This window comes from Clytia hemisphaerica, unplaced genomic scaffold, assembly GCF_902728285.1.
Source record: "Clytia hemisphaerica strain Z4C2 unplaced genomic scaffold, Clytia hemisphaerica genome assembly, whole genome shotgun sequence".
In the NCBI taxonomy this organism is placed as follows: domain Eukaryota; kingdom Metazoa; phylum Cnidaria; class Hydrozoa; order Leptothecata; family Clytiidae; genus Clytia; species Clytia hemisphaerica.
In genome coordinates this window covers 111,959-130,785 of record NW_027103890.1, presented here as the reverse complement: position 1 = coordinate 130,785, position 18,827 = coordinate 111,959, and the positions used below count along the sequence as shown (strand labels likewise).

The 18,827-nt window shown below is 33.0% G+C and overlaps 1 protein-coding gene across 1 annotated transcript; it reads left to right on the top strand.

The window, feature by feature from the left end:
* Positions 1 to 1,036: 1,036 nt before the first annotated feature.
* LOC136808559 (uncharacterized) lies at positions 1,037 to 14,994 on the top strand. The gene is made up of 19 exons (XM_067065086.1): positions 1,037 to 1,185; positions 6,380 to 6,493; positions 6,648 to 6,719; positions 7,037 to 7,141; positions 7,304 to 7,651; positions 8,250 to 8,348; positions 8,511 to 8,749; positions 9,082 to 9,257; positions 9,417 to 9,513; positions 9,666 to 9,995; positions 10,139 to 10,256; positions 10,519 to 10,610; positions 11,744 to 11,840; positions 12,605 to 12,828; positions 12,968 to 13,076; positions 13,230 to 13,400; positions 13,938 to 14,084; positions 14,269 to 14,336; positions 14,564 to 14,994. Exons 1-19 carry the CDS (start codon positions 1,125 to 1,127, stop codon positions 14,819 to 14,821), a joined length of 2,925 nt encoding a protein of 974 aa, XP_066921187.1. The 5' UTR covers positions 1,037 to 1,124; the 3' UTR covers positions 14,822 to 14,994.
* Positions 14,995 to 18,827: the final 3,833 nt, after the last annotated feature.

Sequence of the window (18,827 nt, the reverse complement as noted above, 5' to 3'; positions counted from 1 at the left end):
TACTAATTTCTCAGAATTTTCGTCGAAATTTTCAAAATGGCTGAAGCAAAAAAACTTTGATTAGAAAATTAGAAACTCTGACTTCGTTCTAATCTAAATGAATGTGAAAATGTTTTACTGGCAATCAAATCATCTTCGTAACAGAAAGATACAAATTGAAGTTTATGATATGGGCTCCTCTCCTCAAGTGCTAAAGGAAACCCGACAGCCTGATATATCAAACTGCCTTCATATCTAACAGTTGATCGTCATACGTCAACAACTAGGAAATCATCTAATCAGAAAGATGTACTCAAAGATGATCAAATGATGAGCTTCAAAGACTTTAGGACACTTTTAAACTTTTGAGGACGACCTGGCCTTCAGTACCAAAAGACAGATGAGTTAAAGAACTAATATGTTGTGAATGTTTTGATTATCATTTATTATCTGATTATGGCTGATCACTTTTCAACTTAACTTTGGTGTTTGAAAAACTTGCAGATATATGAAACTCTAAAAAGACTGATTTCATAAATAGTGGAATGATTAACCCAATCTTATTGAATTCATACTCTTGACATTCAATTAAATTGATTGGAAACTTGAGAATATTTTTGGTATTTTGAATGACATAGTACATATATACAAGATGTTGATTGACTATTTTAATATACCTATATGTGTTAATATCGATATTGGAATGAAGAAATAATAATCATGGTAGTAAACACTCAACTAGAGGAAATCGTGATATTTTACGATGGACTTGAATGACATTTTTACATACAAACATTTTTTAAACTCTATTTCACTAAAACTATATCTTTGATATAAAACTGTACTTTTGGGTACCTAATAAGCTTCCCATCCCCCGATAATACAACAAAGGCGCGAACTTTAAATCGACGATTATCATGGTTTTCGATTTAAGCGTTAAATCCATAGATATAGTTGATATAGTAATCAAGTATACGGAACTTGGATGTTCCCGTTATACATTTATTATGCGGGTAAAAAGTAATCCGGATGATTTAACATTTATCGTACACCACCTCTAAAAAATACCAATACAGAAAGAAAGTATTATTTTGTTATTATTCCTGGTTTTGTGAATGTAGTTTTTGGTTTTAAATAATCTCGTCATGGCAAGCAATGATACTGAACAACAGTGCTCCTCAAAGTCAAGCGAACCCAAAAAGACAAGTAAGTAGTTCGATACTAATAAAACCCTTAAAATACTCTGGCCATCCCCCTTCTTGGTATATCCCCTACAGTGAGATTGGGTAACTTACATCAAGTGAAGGCTAACATGCATAGCCCTCAAATGAATGACCTGGCTGGTCATTAAAATAAACTATATTCAGCTTCGCTCACAGCACTACTGTACCATTTTTGTTTTGATTTAACTTTGTATTTTAATCCCCCCTTTTCCAGGAAAATTTCTGAGAGAGCCAGAAGGCACCTTGCACAGACTTCTGTGCTGACAATTTCATTGGTTTGGAAATCTTGAAAAATTAATTATCTGACGTAATGACATTTGGGAATTTGTTTTCACGCAAAAAAGTTTTGAGATTGAATATAGAATAATATGTTTTCAACAAATAAATTTGTAAGTGTTTAGTAAGTGTCTCACTTCATAACATTGTAAAAGAAGGGTGTATATATAGGTATAACATGGCTCTCGCCATTAGTTTATCAAAAAGGAGTCACTCAGAGCCAGATCCTGGCTTTTAACCTTGACCTGACAGTTACATCAATATGCCTTCTTACCTGTCTTTAAAAATATAAATAAAAGTAATCACGGAAAAGGACGCGAAAAAAAAAGACATAAGTGTGAGAACAGAGTAATCAAACTCGTTAGAAAAAGTACCATTAGAAGTCATAAAAAATCAACCTGAATAAATGCAATCGAAATTCCAGAGAACTTCATAATTCCCCAAACAACATTACATTACTATGTCAAACTCCCATCACATAAATTTTACAATTACGTCAGAGTAGACTACGCTCGCCACCGAAGAGGTTTATTTGGAAAGGGTAATTATATTTTATTGTTCGCTTCTTTTTTAAAGATTTGCCAAGTTGGAAAAGTATGAATTTCTTTGTACATATTTTACCTACCCCAAATATTTGGGACGCTGAGTTTTAAACGAATGGTCAAGTTGAAACGAACGATAAATGTATCAAGGTCTGTTTTATTTACCCCCTGGTGACTTAACAAAAGAGACTTAACTCGATGTTACAATCCAATTATTGAAAGTTTGTCTCGGCCTTTTTATAATGAGCGAGACATACGTTCTCTGATTACGCAATTTTCATATCAACATTTTCGAGGCATTTTGATGTAACTGCCTGATAACAGATTGCGTATTTTTTTGCCCAGCACGCTAAAGCTCTTAAGGTATGGGTGAAAGCAAACAATCTGACAAATTTGACTTGCTTTTTGCAAAACTGTGCTCCTTAAAAAAACAATGCAAGAATTTTGAATGGAGCGTCAGGATGAGCAAAACAGGCAGATTGTAAATATTCACTAGTCACAGCTAAATTCCCCAGATGGTATATTTTCATCGCCTCTTTAGACTTTAGTTTAGAGCTTTAGCGTACCAATAGAAAATTTACCATCTGAATATCAGGATATTCTGGTTTAAACCTTATGTAAAAAGTTAAAGTGCAAGTACAAAATTAGCCCCACTTTGTGCTTCCTTAACACAGTCAGACAGTTCAGTCTAGGGTTCATATCCGGGTATACTATGATATCCAAAACCTTATTATATTGCAATTTTATGCAAAACTAGATCGTATAACGAGCACTTACATTACAGTTTTAACCAAACAATTGGTCATAAAAATGAAATTTGACAGCGATTTTTTGTTTTACAACAGTTTAATTTTAATTTAATAAAAAAAATATTTGTTTCAGGGAATTCCCCATTATTTCAGCTCATGTTGAAACTTTTGAATATGATTCAGATTTTAAATGGACCTATTGATGACGTAAGCTCACAGTATACTATGGTTTGCAAATCTCAGACTATTCCCGGCTTGAACTTGACTGAGTTATAATGAAATTACATTGGAGGTTCTGTAAAAGAACTCCTGTTTTGGCATGCTATGTTTAGATCAGTCAGTCAGTTAGAAGTTAGAGCAATCAGTTGATGGTAATTGCTAGGCAATGTTAATCGACTAATTTGATTGTTAGGTTTATCAATGTTTATCAAAGTCAATCGAATGATTAAAGTTTGATTATCGACTTGTGAACAGTAAATCAAATTTTTACATTTTTTCCTTGAATAATAGCATACTGTGCCAAACCTTTTTTTCATCATAATTATCATTTTTTATGTGTTTGTACCCAATCTGATCCCATCAAGCTTTGCATTAATTTCTCTTGCACTTGAATTGCATCCAGTGACAAAAGAAATTTAACAACCTGTAACCAACCCAAACTAATTTTCATATTTCTTGGTGGATTTGATTAATACTGACAATGGCCCTAACATTTGACTTCGCTGCCTAACATTTTCTATAATCTTTTTCTAGTATTTCACGAAAATATCAAGTAATTCCCTGAAAATTAAAAAAAAAGGTTTCAGTTGATAACTGTTGATAATTCTCTTCTCTAAGACTCTTTATCTAGTGGTTTCTATTTCTATGTGGTTGAGATAAAGGAGGCTTTGAGGCCCATTTTCAAAACTTCAGTTGCCTTTTCAATTACCTCGTCCTGTCGGTGGTTTGTCTTATTCTGTTGAAAATTTCCTATTTTAATTGAGAAAAGAAAATTTGGAATACGGAGAGGTGTGGGTGTTTTTTTTAATTGTTTGAATGCCTCTGTGCTTTCTTTCTTTCATCGCCCATATATACATATTAGAAATTTTAATGATTTTATTCCTATTTATGTAATGAGTGTTTTGATTTTTGATAATACACCTTATCGGAAATTTCACAAAAACAATTGTGCTAAAATGGATCCGTTGAAATTGGGAGGTAAACATAAATGGTAGTGCGAGTAGCGACAGTATGGCTAGCAATCCATGGAGTACGCTCGCGTAGACGGCCCAGCTTCAACACTACATTTCCGTCACGTATATATACTACATAAATTCTAAACCTGTATAAAAGTTCCCACGTAAAACAAGAACTCATTTGCTTATATCTGGCTTGTTTATGTTCCTAAAAATACACTGAATTTGAAAAAAACAAACAAAACAAAGCTTTCATGATGCTAACATAAGCTATTAGAAAGAGAAAAACAACAACTTCGGTGGTTCTTCAGTTGATTTGGAGGCTCTTTTGGCATCAACATTTTGGGTGTTTTGTAAGGCTTTTTGCCTGAAAACCGCAATATCGAGCTTTGTTTACCTCCCAAAAAGTGTTGCGTAGCAACAACGCGAGGAGGTGGAATTTCCGATAAGGTGTATTGTATAATGCTTTAAACCTTTTTTGTTTGAAACATGAATATAATAAATATCAGTATTAGTATTTATTAACTGGTTAGGTCAATATGAGTCAAATCCGTTCTTTTGATTGGTTCTCGAGAGGTCAATATAATCCCATACAGACAGACCTCTTCAAAGAAATGATTATATACTCACAGAGATTTTAGACAATAGAAATTGTGTTATTAAAATATTTCGTCAGTTTGAACACGATTTCAAGAATTGATGTTGGAATGACTTCTTCTTTAGGGTTGACGTCAAAATGAATCGGGGCAAATTGTCAAAAGGAAATTGCAAGAAGAATGTCACTCTCTTGTAATCAAATGCATTAATAGAGACTTACCAGTAAATAAACACAATGATATAACTGTTTAGTCAGTCAATAGGAAAATATTGACCTTATCCTATGTAAGGTTTGTACTTCGGCTGCGGTCAATATTTTCTCATATTGACCTCCAAACCAGTTATTATTGTATTTATAAATATTAATAACAATTTGCAGCTGTATTTATAGAAAAGTAAAAAAAAAGGAATGTATTGACTAAGAAACCCCCTGAAGTTAATATAACTTTAAGTTTTGTTCTCTCTTTTGCTTTCCCTCCCATGTTCATATCATTTTATGTGTTATTTATTTTTTCAACAGACACCTGATGTGATCTCTGGGAAACATGATCTGAAAATATCTACTTGGATTCTTTATGGATTGTTCTGATTGCTTCTTCATTACTGTAGATGGGTTTCATCTGAATATATCAACTTGTTACCAATACTGAAATTTTGGATTTCAATGTGTAGAACTTGAACCTAGCCGGAGAAGATAACGCAACCTACAATATCCAATATTTGTACTAGTGTAATAAACATGCATGAAATACCTGAAAACTAACTTTTGATATGGAAGCATGGAATGATCTTTTTATTAGAGATCTTTTTTCTTTGTGATACCAAATTTAAAAAAAAGGCAATGTCATGATATGTAATGGACAAAAATTTTTGATTAGCGACTTTAAAAAAGTCATCCATATATCGTGCAAATTTCGCATTAGACCCAAAGAGTCTGTTAAATTTGCAAAGGACGTAATATCATTATTGACATTCATTTGTTGAGTTATGGAAGATGGTAGTTATATATTTGTTTGTTCTTTTGATCTTGTTTTTTTTATTTTATTTGATCTGTTTGATTTATCTGTTTTTCTACTTCATAGACTAGATAAGTCTCATTGACTAAATGTACATTAACAAAGTCCGGAATACTTTAAGGCTTGAAATGCTTCTTGGTATTTATAATAAGCATGACACTTATACATTATAAGGCTCGAGTATAAATTGGGTATTGTTTAAACATATGCTTAAAATTACACTATGCCTAATTTACCAATTTTGTGTCCATATACATAAAAGGCGCTATTGCATTTACTCAGATTTATTTGAATTACTAAGTTTCTTTGTTTTTCTTTGATTGTTGCTTTTATATTACAAAGTAATAATGTAGTTTGAACTTGATGACCTTAATGATGGGAATAAATTTTAGCTGGGTGAAATTTTCAACAAAATAATTTCTGAATATTATACCCAAATCTGTAAAGTTAGATTCTACAGAAATTTTTTTTTTTAATGAGTATTTGTTTAATAATTCATTTTACTTATTTTTGGTTTTTGGTAAATATTATCAATTATTTAAAGATGGTGAAAAGATAAAATAACTAAAACTAACATTTGTCTTTAGATTTGTCTTGTAAATGATATTTTTCCAAGTAAGGTGTAGGACTAAATATAGATAATCTAAATATTACTTTTTGAAAGAAGGGTTTACAAAATGGATTAAGAAGTACCATTATTTCTTTTGCTTTCATGTTTTTTGCTGCCTTGCTGTCTTACAATCTTGTTCAAAATATGAAATAAGATTGTGTTAATTGCTTCTAATACAATCCAAAGTTTTGTTGATTCATCAATGTCTTTAGGTCTTGGATTGATGCAGAAAATCTTGGCTACAAACAAGGCGCTCAAAGCAAGAGGAAAACCCAAGAAGACCTCAAAGCTCTGTTTTGTTGAACTCAAAAGATCTTCTGAAACAGGTGATTAAATGACTTGAAACTGTTAACAATAAGTATTGATTATAAAATCAATTATTTCAAAATATTCTTTATAAAACTTTTTCTGCCTTTTTCATTGGTTTTGTTTATAAATCTAATTTTCAACTTAATTCCATTCTTATTTTCAATTATGTAGGACAAAGAATTTATAAACCAAAAAGACAAAAACGAAATACTGAGCATAAAAAATCAAGGAGTAACAGCACTGGTAGATTTAAGATTTTTTTGATGTTATGTTTGATATTCTTAATAACTTTCCATCGTGTGCACCCCAGAATAGTGGGGGTTATGGTGTTTTAGGTCGAATTTTTGTTTCATCCCTCGAATTAGTAAAAATTTTTGTGGGGATAGCATTTTTAGCTGGGATCTGGGAGTTTGGATTGAGGGTGGGAATTTTAGGGTTAGGTGGGGCCTGAAGTTTTAGGTGGGTCCTGGAACCCCCTTGCTCACTTATTTTTCAGTGACCCACTTTCTCCTAAAAAGTAGCAGAATAATGGCTAAATTGCATACATTTTATTTCTTCAGAATTCGTGAATGAGGAATTGGCAGGCCTAGACCAACAACATTTTGATGCTGATGTTAATGATAGCAGTATGAATGACAATATTTGTGATGATGAACCACCAACACGTAAGTGGTTTAAAAAGTTCTTCTGTGAGTTCATATTGTATTTGTCAAAGGTATGTTAACACGATTTTAGAAATGTATACAGTACTTCCTAAAGAAGCTGATAAAGGGTAAATCTTCTTTAGTGCAACCAGTTGAAAATTTAATAATAAATATTGATTTTAGTGAACAGTATCAGTAGTTGGTTGGAAACTCTCATGAAATACAGCAAGTCGAAGAAGAAGAAGAAGAAATCCTGGTTTGATAGGACACAATCTTGTCAACAAGACTGGGATATGGTGAGGGAAGGAATTTGGAGGTTAATGCAGGCGAGAGAAGTCGTGAATGATGTTTGTGCTTTGTGTTGTGATCGCAAATGTGATGTACGTTGTTTGGATTGTCTTAAGTCGTTGTGCTATGTATGTGATGATGTGTTCCATCTGTCTCATCCTCTTCACGACCGATTCTCATCTGCTGGCAGGCCAATCGATGTGTTGGAGTGTTTGGACGAGAACAAAGAAATCACTACGACAGGTTAATTTTTCAGTCAATTTTATAACTTGCTAGGAAGTATATCTATGATGCACTCAGCATATTTCAAAATAAACCTCTTTTACAAATTTAACACACAGTTTTTTGCTAATTTTGTTTTTCCTTGATTTGGTCAGTCTCTGGAAAATTATTTTGAAAATCAATAATTTAACCCAAATGCTTGATGATTTGTGGGAAAAGTCTTCACACTTCATATACTCTCTTTTATTTCTTGTTTATGGTCTCCATTATCACCAAGCAGATCCTTTTTCTCTACTGAGTGAGAGGATCTGTGGTGGTTGGTTAGAAAATTTTTACAAATTATATATGTGCGCTATTTTGTAAAGAAACAAGATTTGGCTTGGATTAAAGTGAAGTTTTAAGCGAACTCGGAGCGTAATGAATCCTTTAGTGCTATTTTTTAGCCTAAGCTCATTAAATATTTATCTGTAACGGATGATAACATAAAAGAGTTGTGTCCAACCTCTTCAGATCATCATATCCGCCGCATCACTTTAGAGCAAAGTGTTTATTCATGATCTGTTATGAGGTTAGGTTTCCATTAGCCTGGTTGATCTAACTTTCTATCATTAATTTTTAGTTCGTTATCCATCACTCATATGTTCTTGCTCTGTATGTGGTAGCGGAAATATTTCCAAGGTACCCAAAGACGAATATTGCATTGTCATTACCCTGAAAGGTATGTCGAATTTTTCTTGCTTTCAGTTAAGCTAAGACATGAGTCAAAAGGATATGATGGTATTTTAAGTGTAACAGTACTTAATTTGATTGTCTGAAATGATTTTTTAGCGAAATGTTTGGCTGGTGTTTTCAAATGGCTATTTTTAAACTCAATTTACAGGTCGTTTTGATTTGCATAAATACATCATTAAGTGCATAGATTGTGATGCCCAGACAGATCCATTCACGATTGGTGTACTGCTTACCTCTGGTTTCTGGCCTGGTAATCCTAAAAGTTTGAACTACCTTTTTAAAGAAGAAGTATTTCAACTGTGGGACAATTTTCGAAAGTTTATGCCTGGCTCTTCCGAAAGGGCGTTTCTTAAGTCCCTAAATGCAATATCAGATGACAATTGTAGGGTAAGACTCAAATTTATATCTTTTTTGTGTTTCAATCATCTTTTTGGCTTCGTTTGTGCAAAACCAAAATAAAGTTTTTACTGAAAACCCCATGGCTTTGCTTAGGAATCTTATATGCCTTTGTTTTGTTTAACACACCAAATCTGATGTGTTTGGGCTCATAGGATTAAAACCATAGACTTAAAGCTTTCTTTTAATGAGAGGCTTAAGAAAATGAATCATCTAAAAGTCATCTAATCATCTAAAAATGAATCATCTAAAAGTGACGGAATAGCAAGCCGTTGATTAACGATTACGAGTATACTGAATTTTCCAATATGCATTTTCTTCAGAAAGCTACCATCAACCCAACAAACTTTTCAATGGCGTTTCGTGAATGGTGTTTGTGGTTGGATCAGAAAGATTTGATTCAATCCAAAGATTGGATGGAATGTCCAGCTTGCTACCCTCATCCTCATAGTTGTCACGTAGATGGAAATTCGAAGTTGTATCGTTATAAGCGAGGATTGTAAGTAAATATTACAAAAATTTTGTTTTTCAAAGATTTCAGTACTTTATATTAACTCAGATTGCAGTAACACTGATGATGCAATCAACACTTCAAAGTTTAGATTAAAAATTATTTCATTGGGGATGAAATTAACTATTTCAAGTGACTCTTCTTTAGGAGGCAGCGAGAATCATTTTACGGAGGAAGATTTGTCATACCCAACGAATCTGTTTCGAAATTCATTGACAGATTATACAACGATAAGTCGAAGAAGGTACTATACATACAAAATCTTAGTATTTATTTAAAATATTAGTTTAGATTTAAGCTGCAATATTGTTATAATTTTGTCATACAGTTCAATCTCGTCATCGATCATCATAAGTGTTGTATCGTTTGTAGAATTTATTTTTGTTTCCTCAACAGGAAAATAGTAATTCGATTTGTGGTGGAGTTTGGTCTGCAGCACAGAATGCTTCAAGAAAAATGGCAAAGCTCGATGAAACGGGCCTCGAGGTTGCCACTTGCAGACATGTTTTGGCTCAAAAAGCTCTGAACATGTTCAGAGGTGAGGTGTTTGGCTATCCATACTTTCTGATAAAAGAGTGTATGATTAAAAATGGTACCAATTTCTGTTTTGCTGATGTCATGTGCAAACTTTGGCCGTTCATTGTTCGAGATGATGCATCAATCAAGACAAAAATCAAACCTGCTCTTTCAATAATGCACGCAAAGGGACATTCTATAGACTGCCAGGTAAAAGAAATATTGTCAAAAATTAATGCTGACACTTGGAATTCGTCACTTTTCAAGGAATGTTGTTGTTATTCATGTCTGAATTCTATAACATATATTGTGCACTCGAAATATTTGCTCTTTATCTCATAACTCATCCTCAGGTTGTATGGAGTGGTGAGTGGTTGGATGGCACAGGGCGCTCAACAGGAGAGGAAACAGAGCAGTTATTCAGCTATTTATCCAGGTTCGGGAATAGTACCAAGTATCAATTGCCTGAAAGTAAGTAACATTTTTTTATCAATTCTATGATACGTAAACAATCGTGCATTGTTCCCTTAAAACTGTGCTCAATATACAATGAAAAAGGTTCAGGAGCATCATACAATATACGAAACTCGAAGTCCTATGACTTAATTCAACTTGTTTTTTTATATCAATTCTATGATATGATTCAATTCCCTTACTGCCATAATAATTTTGTTCTTGGTAGCATACTGTATCGATGTTCAATGCTAGCATCGTTCATTACTTTGTTTTACAGAGAGGGAAGAGACACTCACTGAAGCTGTCCTCCACTGGAACAAAACCAAAGTGAAGAAACTTGTGTCAGATTTGGCTAAAAGATATTACAAGGTAAAAAGAATTCACCATATTGATTGTATTTCAACATAGAAAAGTCTTTTTTTTATTGAATACTTAATTAATAAAACTACCAATAAATTTTTTGAGTCGCTCATTATTTTATTGAGAAATTAAAATAGTTTGATTGCTGAAACTTGGTCATCTTTTGTTCTCTCGCAATAAGCAAGGTAAAGTGTGTTTGTGCAAAAGTATTAGAAAGTACAGGGGGGTCCATGTACAAAACAGCCCCTATATTTTACAATATACTATCCAGTACTATCCAGCAAACTCCCAAATACACCCTGACACCCCCTGTATAATACAATATACTATCAAGCAAACTGCCAAATATACCCCAACACCCCCTTACATAGTACAATATACTATCCAGAAAACTACCAAATATACCCCTACACCCCTTCATAAAATAAAAATTTTAAGCCAAAAACTTGAAACTTTGGGGTAAGTTTTTTATTCTTCCTATAAAAAAATTTTCTCGAAAATTGACAAAAACAATTGAGAATGTCAAAAAATTTTCGACAAAAATCTAAAATAAATCACAATTTGATTTGATTTTGGCTTTTTAGTACACAGATACTAAGCAGAAAATCCGAAATTTTACCATGACACCCCCTGTATAGTACACGTATAATAAACAGCAAATCAGAAATTTGACCCTGACACCCCCATGTATAGTACACAAGTACTAAACAGCAAAATTTTTTTGAAAACACCCATCCATCCCATGATACATGCTGTTTTTTTGTACATGGACCACCCCCCCCCCTGGAAAGTACAATAACTTTGGAAGGACAAGAGCTTTGTAATTGAAATTTTCAGTTCGTTTTTAATTCATACGAAGAAAACACTGAAAATATCAAATCAAAAGAACTGCCCAATCAAAAGATAGGACTTCTGTTTTTGCCTGAAATCAATTGTAAAAATCATTGTTTCAAACCTCGTTTTCATTTTTACCTGATTTTTAATAATTCTATTATGAGTGAATGAAAATTTGCTACATAGATCAAAATTTCATAAAGATCGCATTTTTTATTTCCCATTGATGTCATTAATTGATTGCGCAATCAGTTTTGAGAAACGTCTATAGGAGTGACATACTATTTTATACTTGATGTTATTTTCAGAACGAGGAAAATTTGAAAGCTATTGGCAAGTTGCCAGACGAATATTCTGCGGACCTCATCATAAAATGGAAAGAGGAAATCCAAGAAGACGCCTCAGGTAAGTGTAACAAAACTTTTCATTCAAAATTAATTGATTGGATACAAGTTAAATTTAGTACTAATAATTCTGTATCCTGTATTATGTTGTGTTTTCTTTTTCTTTGTCGAATATTTAATAATTTTGAAGTTTTAATAACGATGTCCAACGTGTTAAGAATTAAATAATATACCCTTTCTTTTTCTCCGTCCAATAAATTCTCGTGCGTTTTAATTCGTTCCCATTAGATTGGATATCTAAAAGATTAAATTTTTGAATATCGCGTGGGCCTTCTCTGCTCAAACCATGGTTCGCCCTGGATGTGTGACTATTAACTTTAGCACCCCTCATACCCCGAAAATATTGTCTGTATCAGCTACTGCACCTTACGATTAGAAACTAAATTTCCATTCCCTAGATGAATTGACCGTCGGCGCATTTCGATGTATTTCTCTTGAAAGAAGAATGCTATGTTAAAAAGTAATGCGTCGTTGGAAAGATTAGTGGATAATATATATTTTTTTCCTGAACATAATATAAAATATTTGATTGCCGATTTTGGAACTTAGCTAAGTTTTTGTAAAGTTAAAATGAAAGTTTATGCACCGGTAGAAGAAAAAGTTAGTTTTTTTATGAATTCTTGAGATATTTACATTATCCACTCAAAATTTTCTTTTCAACTATTTCAAGGTATTACTTTTTATCAAAGCATTCTTTCCGCAAGAAAAACCTACTCTTTGGTAATTAAGCATGAGTTTAATTGAATTTGCTCTTAAATTTTATAGGTTTGAAGAAAAGAGTAGTTCGGCAACTTTCAGATACCGAAAAGCTTGTTCTTCTAGTAGAAAAACTACATGCCCCATTTAACTTTCATTTGGCTGTCAACAAAATGTCGTTCCCCAAGAAAATCGACTATGGCAAGGTGTATCGGTTGTTGGAGTTTGATAAAAGTGACCAACTTAGAGAGCTTGATCGACTTGCCAACAAATTCACATCTGAAGATTTGTTGGTATGTGTTTTAACTTTATTTTCAAATAAAAAATAAAATATCGGTCTGAAGACTTGGAAATATCATGTACATTTTTTTGCCTAAAATCTGAGAAAATATAACCAAAAGTTAGAACTGCAATATTTCCCATTGGTTTTAGGAGGCACATAGAAGTCTTTCTCAAGAAATATTGCTACCCTTGATCAAAACAATGCTGGAAAAATCAAGAATTGAAAAAATTATGTTAAATGCTCAAGTTGGAGAGAAAGGTAAAATGAATTTCACGAATTATAATCAGCTTTCCAAAATGTCTCAAATATGCAAAAAATATATGTATGGAAATAGGATATTCAATTCTTTTGTGCTTCGGGATTAGGATTATACTATTTTTATTTTTAACTTTTTAAATCATTTATTTTAAGATACGAGCAAGAAAAGGAAAACAGTTAGATCTAAGCTAGCTACCTTAAAAAGTAAAGAGGGTGAAATGATCAACGACTATCTTGTTTTGATTGGGGAAACCAATGGATCAACGAAAGATCAACTTGAACAAGGAATTCTACCTTGGTTAGATGACAGTTCTTCTTCCGAAGGTATGCATTTATGGTGTACTATATCAATGAAAATTATTTATGGAATGATTAAATGTTCAGTGTATTTAAATCGATTTTGTTAAATAATCACTTCGATCCTCACTTAGGAATAGCCTAAAGCTGGTTGTACCAGCCAATCGCACGAAACTATGAATCTTGCCTTTTTAACTAAATAATTCGAAAAAATTTCCTATAAAAGTGTTATGTCCAAAGAAATGGTCAAGTAGAGTTCTGAAAAATCCATAGTTTTACCCCCCTCCCTAATCCTAGGTGGGGAGAATCTAGGATTTATAAGAATTTTCGTAGGACGGGTCTTGTTGCTTCCAATTTCCTAAGATGGGGTTGTCACCTAAAGGGGGGGGGATTTAGATATGGGTTAAAAATTGAAATTTTCGAATTATTATTTGAAAAAGAAATATATTCTTTCAGGGGTCTGAAATTGACTCGTAAGGGGGGTCTTGACCTCTCTATAAACTATGTGGGTTATTAGATATAGAAAGTACAAACATCCCAATGAATATTGTTTTAATATTTCAGCTGTTAAACGCAGAATCACTGTGGAAAAGTACTTAAAAAAACAACGCTTCCTCGAAGAAAAGAAGATTATCATACACGAGATGAGGAATGCAATTGATTTCATGGAAGGCAAGATCAAAAAATTGATGCAAGAATATAAAGAGACAGGTAAAATAGTTTCTCAAGGTTTATTGAATTACTTTACTCACGGGTTTTCTTGTGAACGCCTAGTCTATAAGCCCTTGGAGGGAATTCAGAACACCTGGTTATGCACTCGTAATAACAAAAACGATTGTGTTTTATTTGGGGGAGTGTTTCCTCTTTGAAATAAGAGAGATTTTTTTTATTTCAGCTACGAATACTGGGACAGCCTCAAACCAAGATACAGAGTCAACAAACCTGAATCCAGATATTTTGACGGTAAGCTACACTTCGCCCCCACTTTATGTTGCCTTGATAAAAGGATTCCTTTAAGTGGAATATCGATTAAAGGCTCAGCAACTTTAAACAGTAAAGCCTAACTTGATTATGACGTTATCTGGCAGGTGGCTCGGTGAGAAATTATAATTAATTGCTTTTTGTTGGATGTGCTTGTCAATTATTAAGACAGGGAATTTTACTTATTGATACTGATTTTTTTGTTATAGATCAAATCAAGACAAGGGGAAAAGGTATTAAAAGAGCAAGGTGCAGAATATTACAGAAGGGAGTTCGAAAGTGCCATCAGAACATTTCTACCAATAATCGAACCGACTGGTATTCACGATTTTGAAAGTCTAATGGACTTTGGTACGGAATCGAACGATTTTGATGAAAAGGACATTGCTATGAATTCTAGCGACTTTGAAGATGATGAAGAGGAAAGTGATTCTGAGGAATATCATCTTTCACGGGTTGAGAATTAAAACGAAAAGGCTTTTGGGATTGAAACTCGGACAGCAATTACAAGTACAAAAAATTATGACGTGTGCATAACGGAGCGCTATTTATTAGAGTTATTCCTTTCCCAATTCCATATATACAGTATTAATCATATCAAGATAAAGAAAGCTTAGACCTCGTTTCCATATGACGATGTTAACCGTTTCGTCTTAAAAATATATCGGATAGAGGGTCTGTTTCCATTAAAAACGCATCACTTCGGTATAAAAATCGTATCGGATAGGTTTTACATCGCTCCACTTTTGAAAGTGATATATAACGCTATTTCGTCTTATGGAAACACCTCAAAACGCTCAGATGCGTATTTCTTTATGATATGGAGGATATCTGTTGTGTTAATCATCCTCCTCATTTGTGAAATTTTAAAATGTCGCTATTTATTTATGAAAGAGAACGTAGGGAAAGTAGCTTTGCGTTGTGTTAAAACAGTACATTTCGTTTCATATAACGGTAAAGTTTTAAGGTGTTTCCATTAAACAATCTTTGCGTCTTTATTTTTACAACGTAACGCAACGCAATTATCGTCTTAATTAATTGTCACTTAATTTAAAAAAAGCTATTGATTGGGGGTTTAATATTAAATAGTGCTGCTTTGTACACTTTTAAGGAACAAGAACCAGTATATTTTTGTTGAGGGTCAGTTGTTCTTATTTTACAACACTTGAATTTCAAACCTTTGGTAGATTTCTTAAATTTTAGCTCTGTTGAAGTAAATACATTAACAATTTTATATTTATGAGCAGTTTTACTCAATTTTAATTGTATTCGATTTTACGATATTTGCTTTTGCTTAACTTTTACCTTGTAAAGTGAATATATTATAATTAATTTAGTCTATTATTGTGATTCAAAAAGACAAGAATTTTGTGATTCAGTGTTTTGACTTTCTTTGCATTAGCAAATACATAAAAAAATGACTTAATTGTACTTGAATTCCTTTTGTCACCCCAATAATTTTTTTTATGACTTGAAAAAAATAGCTTGCCAAAGTCGAGAGCCTGTGTCATAAGAATATCAAAATTAGAATGTGACACTCTCTAAAGTTATTTGACACTTTTAAGTCAAAATTTAGAAATATTAGTCGGAGTTTTGACAAGCTGGCGATGATTTTGCCTCTGTTATCTTTGTTATAATATAGATAAAAGACTTGAGAAGAGTAGAACAACAGAGACTTTTGTCGAAGTTTTGACGTTGTTAGCAAAGTATTCCCAAGTGGTATATCATCAAAAATTATTGTTTCGTTTTATGCCTTTAACGAGGCGGCAACGAAGCTAGCAGCCCTTTCTACAAAAAGACAAAGGAGATGGATGCCCAGTCGTTTATATGTTCATGATAATACACAACGTCCGTTTGTAAGGTATATACTCTTTTCCTAATAAACGTACAGTAACAAAAAACATACATGGTTGAAAATAAGAGGCGTAAAAACCAAATTGAAGGACCTTTTCCGGTTCGGTTAGGCTTAGGGGGTAAATAATGGTTATTCTGCCTTCATTTGACGAATAGATGACACCTCCATATTCAAAGAAGGGTATTTAGCCTTAGAAACACAAGTAGGCTCTTGAAATTGAGGAAAATATTTGTTGAAATTACCGAGAGTACCTCTACATCACAAAATAAGGAATAAAATTGACTATAATATATTTTCACGAAAACTGATTACATATGATTAAACTATGACTTGCCACTCTCTAACAAACATGAGAAAAGCAACCATCTTTCTTTATTTAAAAGTATGTACGCTAATTAATACAATTTCCGTGGTATTTAGAAATGAAAAGTCTCCTTTGGCTTTGGCGGAGTAGACGTTCATGCTCTGGGGGGCTTAAATCACTAACTAAGATTCATAAATTAAAAGAATTCGATCGAGTTCTCATTTTGGCCACGTTCACTTTTACGAGTTCTATTTTGAATAATGACTGGTGAGAATCTGGTAATTTCTTTCTCTTCTCATTGCATACTTGTAAGGTTTTAAATACCCCCTGGCTAATCTACTTTATGAAATCCTTGTTTCTCATACCGTGAAAAGCACAGACCAAAATCATATATTGACCAATCGAGATTCTATTCAGCGCGCAATCAACGGAATCATGACGACCATCCCAGATCTTGGATGAAGCTCAAAGCTGATATTTTTATTCCCGTCGTTGAAAATACAACTTAAAAATGTCATTGATGCTTTTCAAAAGGAGTCAGTGATAAAGAATCATAACATAAAGATCTGCTTATTGTATCATTCCCATTCGATTAAGTAACATTACCAAAACTAATAGTTTAGTAATTACTTTTATACATTTGGGAATCATGTTGTAAAAGATTTCTTTCGAAGAAACTCATTTCAATTACATTAAGAAGTTTCAGGGGAATTTGACAAGTCTGCTAGACAGTGGTTGATTATATTCTTTGAAAACTCAACCTCTGGATACTCAGGGTATGTTTCTCAAGTTGGGTGACTTTGGTGGATTTATTACGTAATCATTAATGAAGATTTTCGGTAGGGGCCAAATTGACCAAATTCTGACCAACAATTATCCCCAACGAAAGTTTAGCGCGCATGACGGTTATATTTTCTTTGTCGAAATTTGATGATTATTATGGCCTTTTTGCAGATAATTTTTACTTCTAAAGATAAGAGATAGAGGATATTATCATCTGGAAGATTTTTGTGTCAAATCATCAATTTTCTTCAAACAAAAAAAATCTCTTTCATTACAGAATGTCTTCTGAGGCCTATGTAAAACCATGTCGGCTTTCTAAATTTTTGGCAAAAATTACAATTCCTAATATTGAAAAACCGTTAGTATGCTTGGAAAGGTTAAGAAACAAGGATTTCAATGGTGTATAACATGTTAAATTTTAATTTAATGCATGATGAAATAATTGAGTTTTAATTTTTAAAAATCGGGGAAAATCGGGGAAAACCGGGGAATTAACGCTCCTTCCGGACCCCGTAATTTTGTCAATTTTCAATAAAATTGTCTCAGAATACACAAAGTAAATATTTGTTTCTTGCTGATGAACACCTAACAAAAGTTATTGTGTTTTCTTAACAGCCTAAAATAAATCGGGGAAATCGGGGAAATTTTTTCGAGTCCAGCGGCTTTTTTCGCGGGCGCTTTGGTGAACAGGGGGCGAGTGCGCCCCTTTTTCCGTAAATTTGTCCAACTTTCTTGATTTGTCTTTGAGAAATTATTTCATCGATACTTAGATCGATACTCGATCGATTCAGCCGATTCTTCATCGATTCCAAGCTTAAAAGTAGATTTATTCGTTTAGCGCATGTCGCACGATAAAGTCACAACATTTGAAACTTTAGATTAGTCAAGATTGTTTGTGAAATTTAATGAAGAACAATGCTCAGTGATAGGTTGTAAGTCTAAACATTCCGACATTTCCGACCCCATATGGCGTAGTTTAATTATAAATTTGATTGAAACTTGGATTTAATTTTTAAGCATTAATTCTAGGAATTCCTCAACTCTATGATAGCCTTTCACTTTATTTTATATGGTGAAACCATCCCCAACGTACTGACCCACTGGTGCTTATAACTGTAAAGAGCGTGTAAGTAAATTTTCAACTAAATTTTGACTAGACAGACAGGTACTACTTGACTACTGATATTTGGACTTCATCATTCTTTATTACTTACTTATTTTTTAAGGCAATGAAAGTTTTTTTATCAGGGTATTATGCTGTCAATCAACCAAGCAAATATTTCATTTTTGAGCTGCCTAACATTTCTCTCACAGTTTTTCTCCTCTTTAGAAAATCTTAATCTTTTATTTAAAGTTGGTCTTTAAATTTGTTTACTACAGTACAGTTTTCACTTCATTTGTTTTCTTCTTCTTCACTTCTTGGTTTTCTTTTGGTTACATGTCCCTTGTCTTAACTTTTGTTTTTTATATATAAATATCTTACTACCGTACATCCTGTTCCCAGCCAAGTTCAGGAGTTACCATAAAGCCA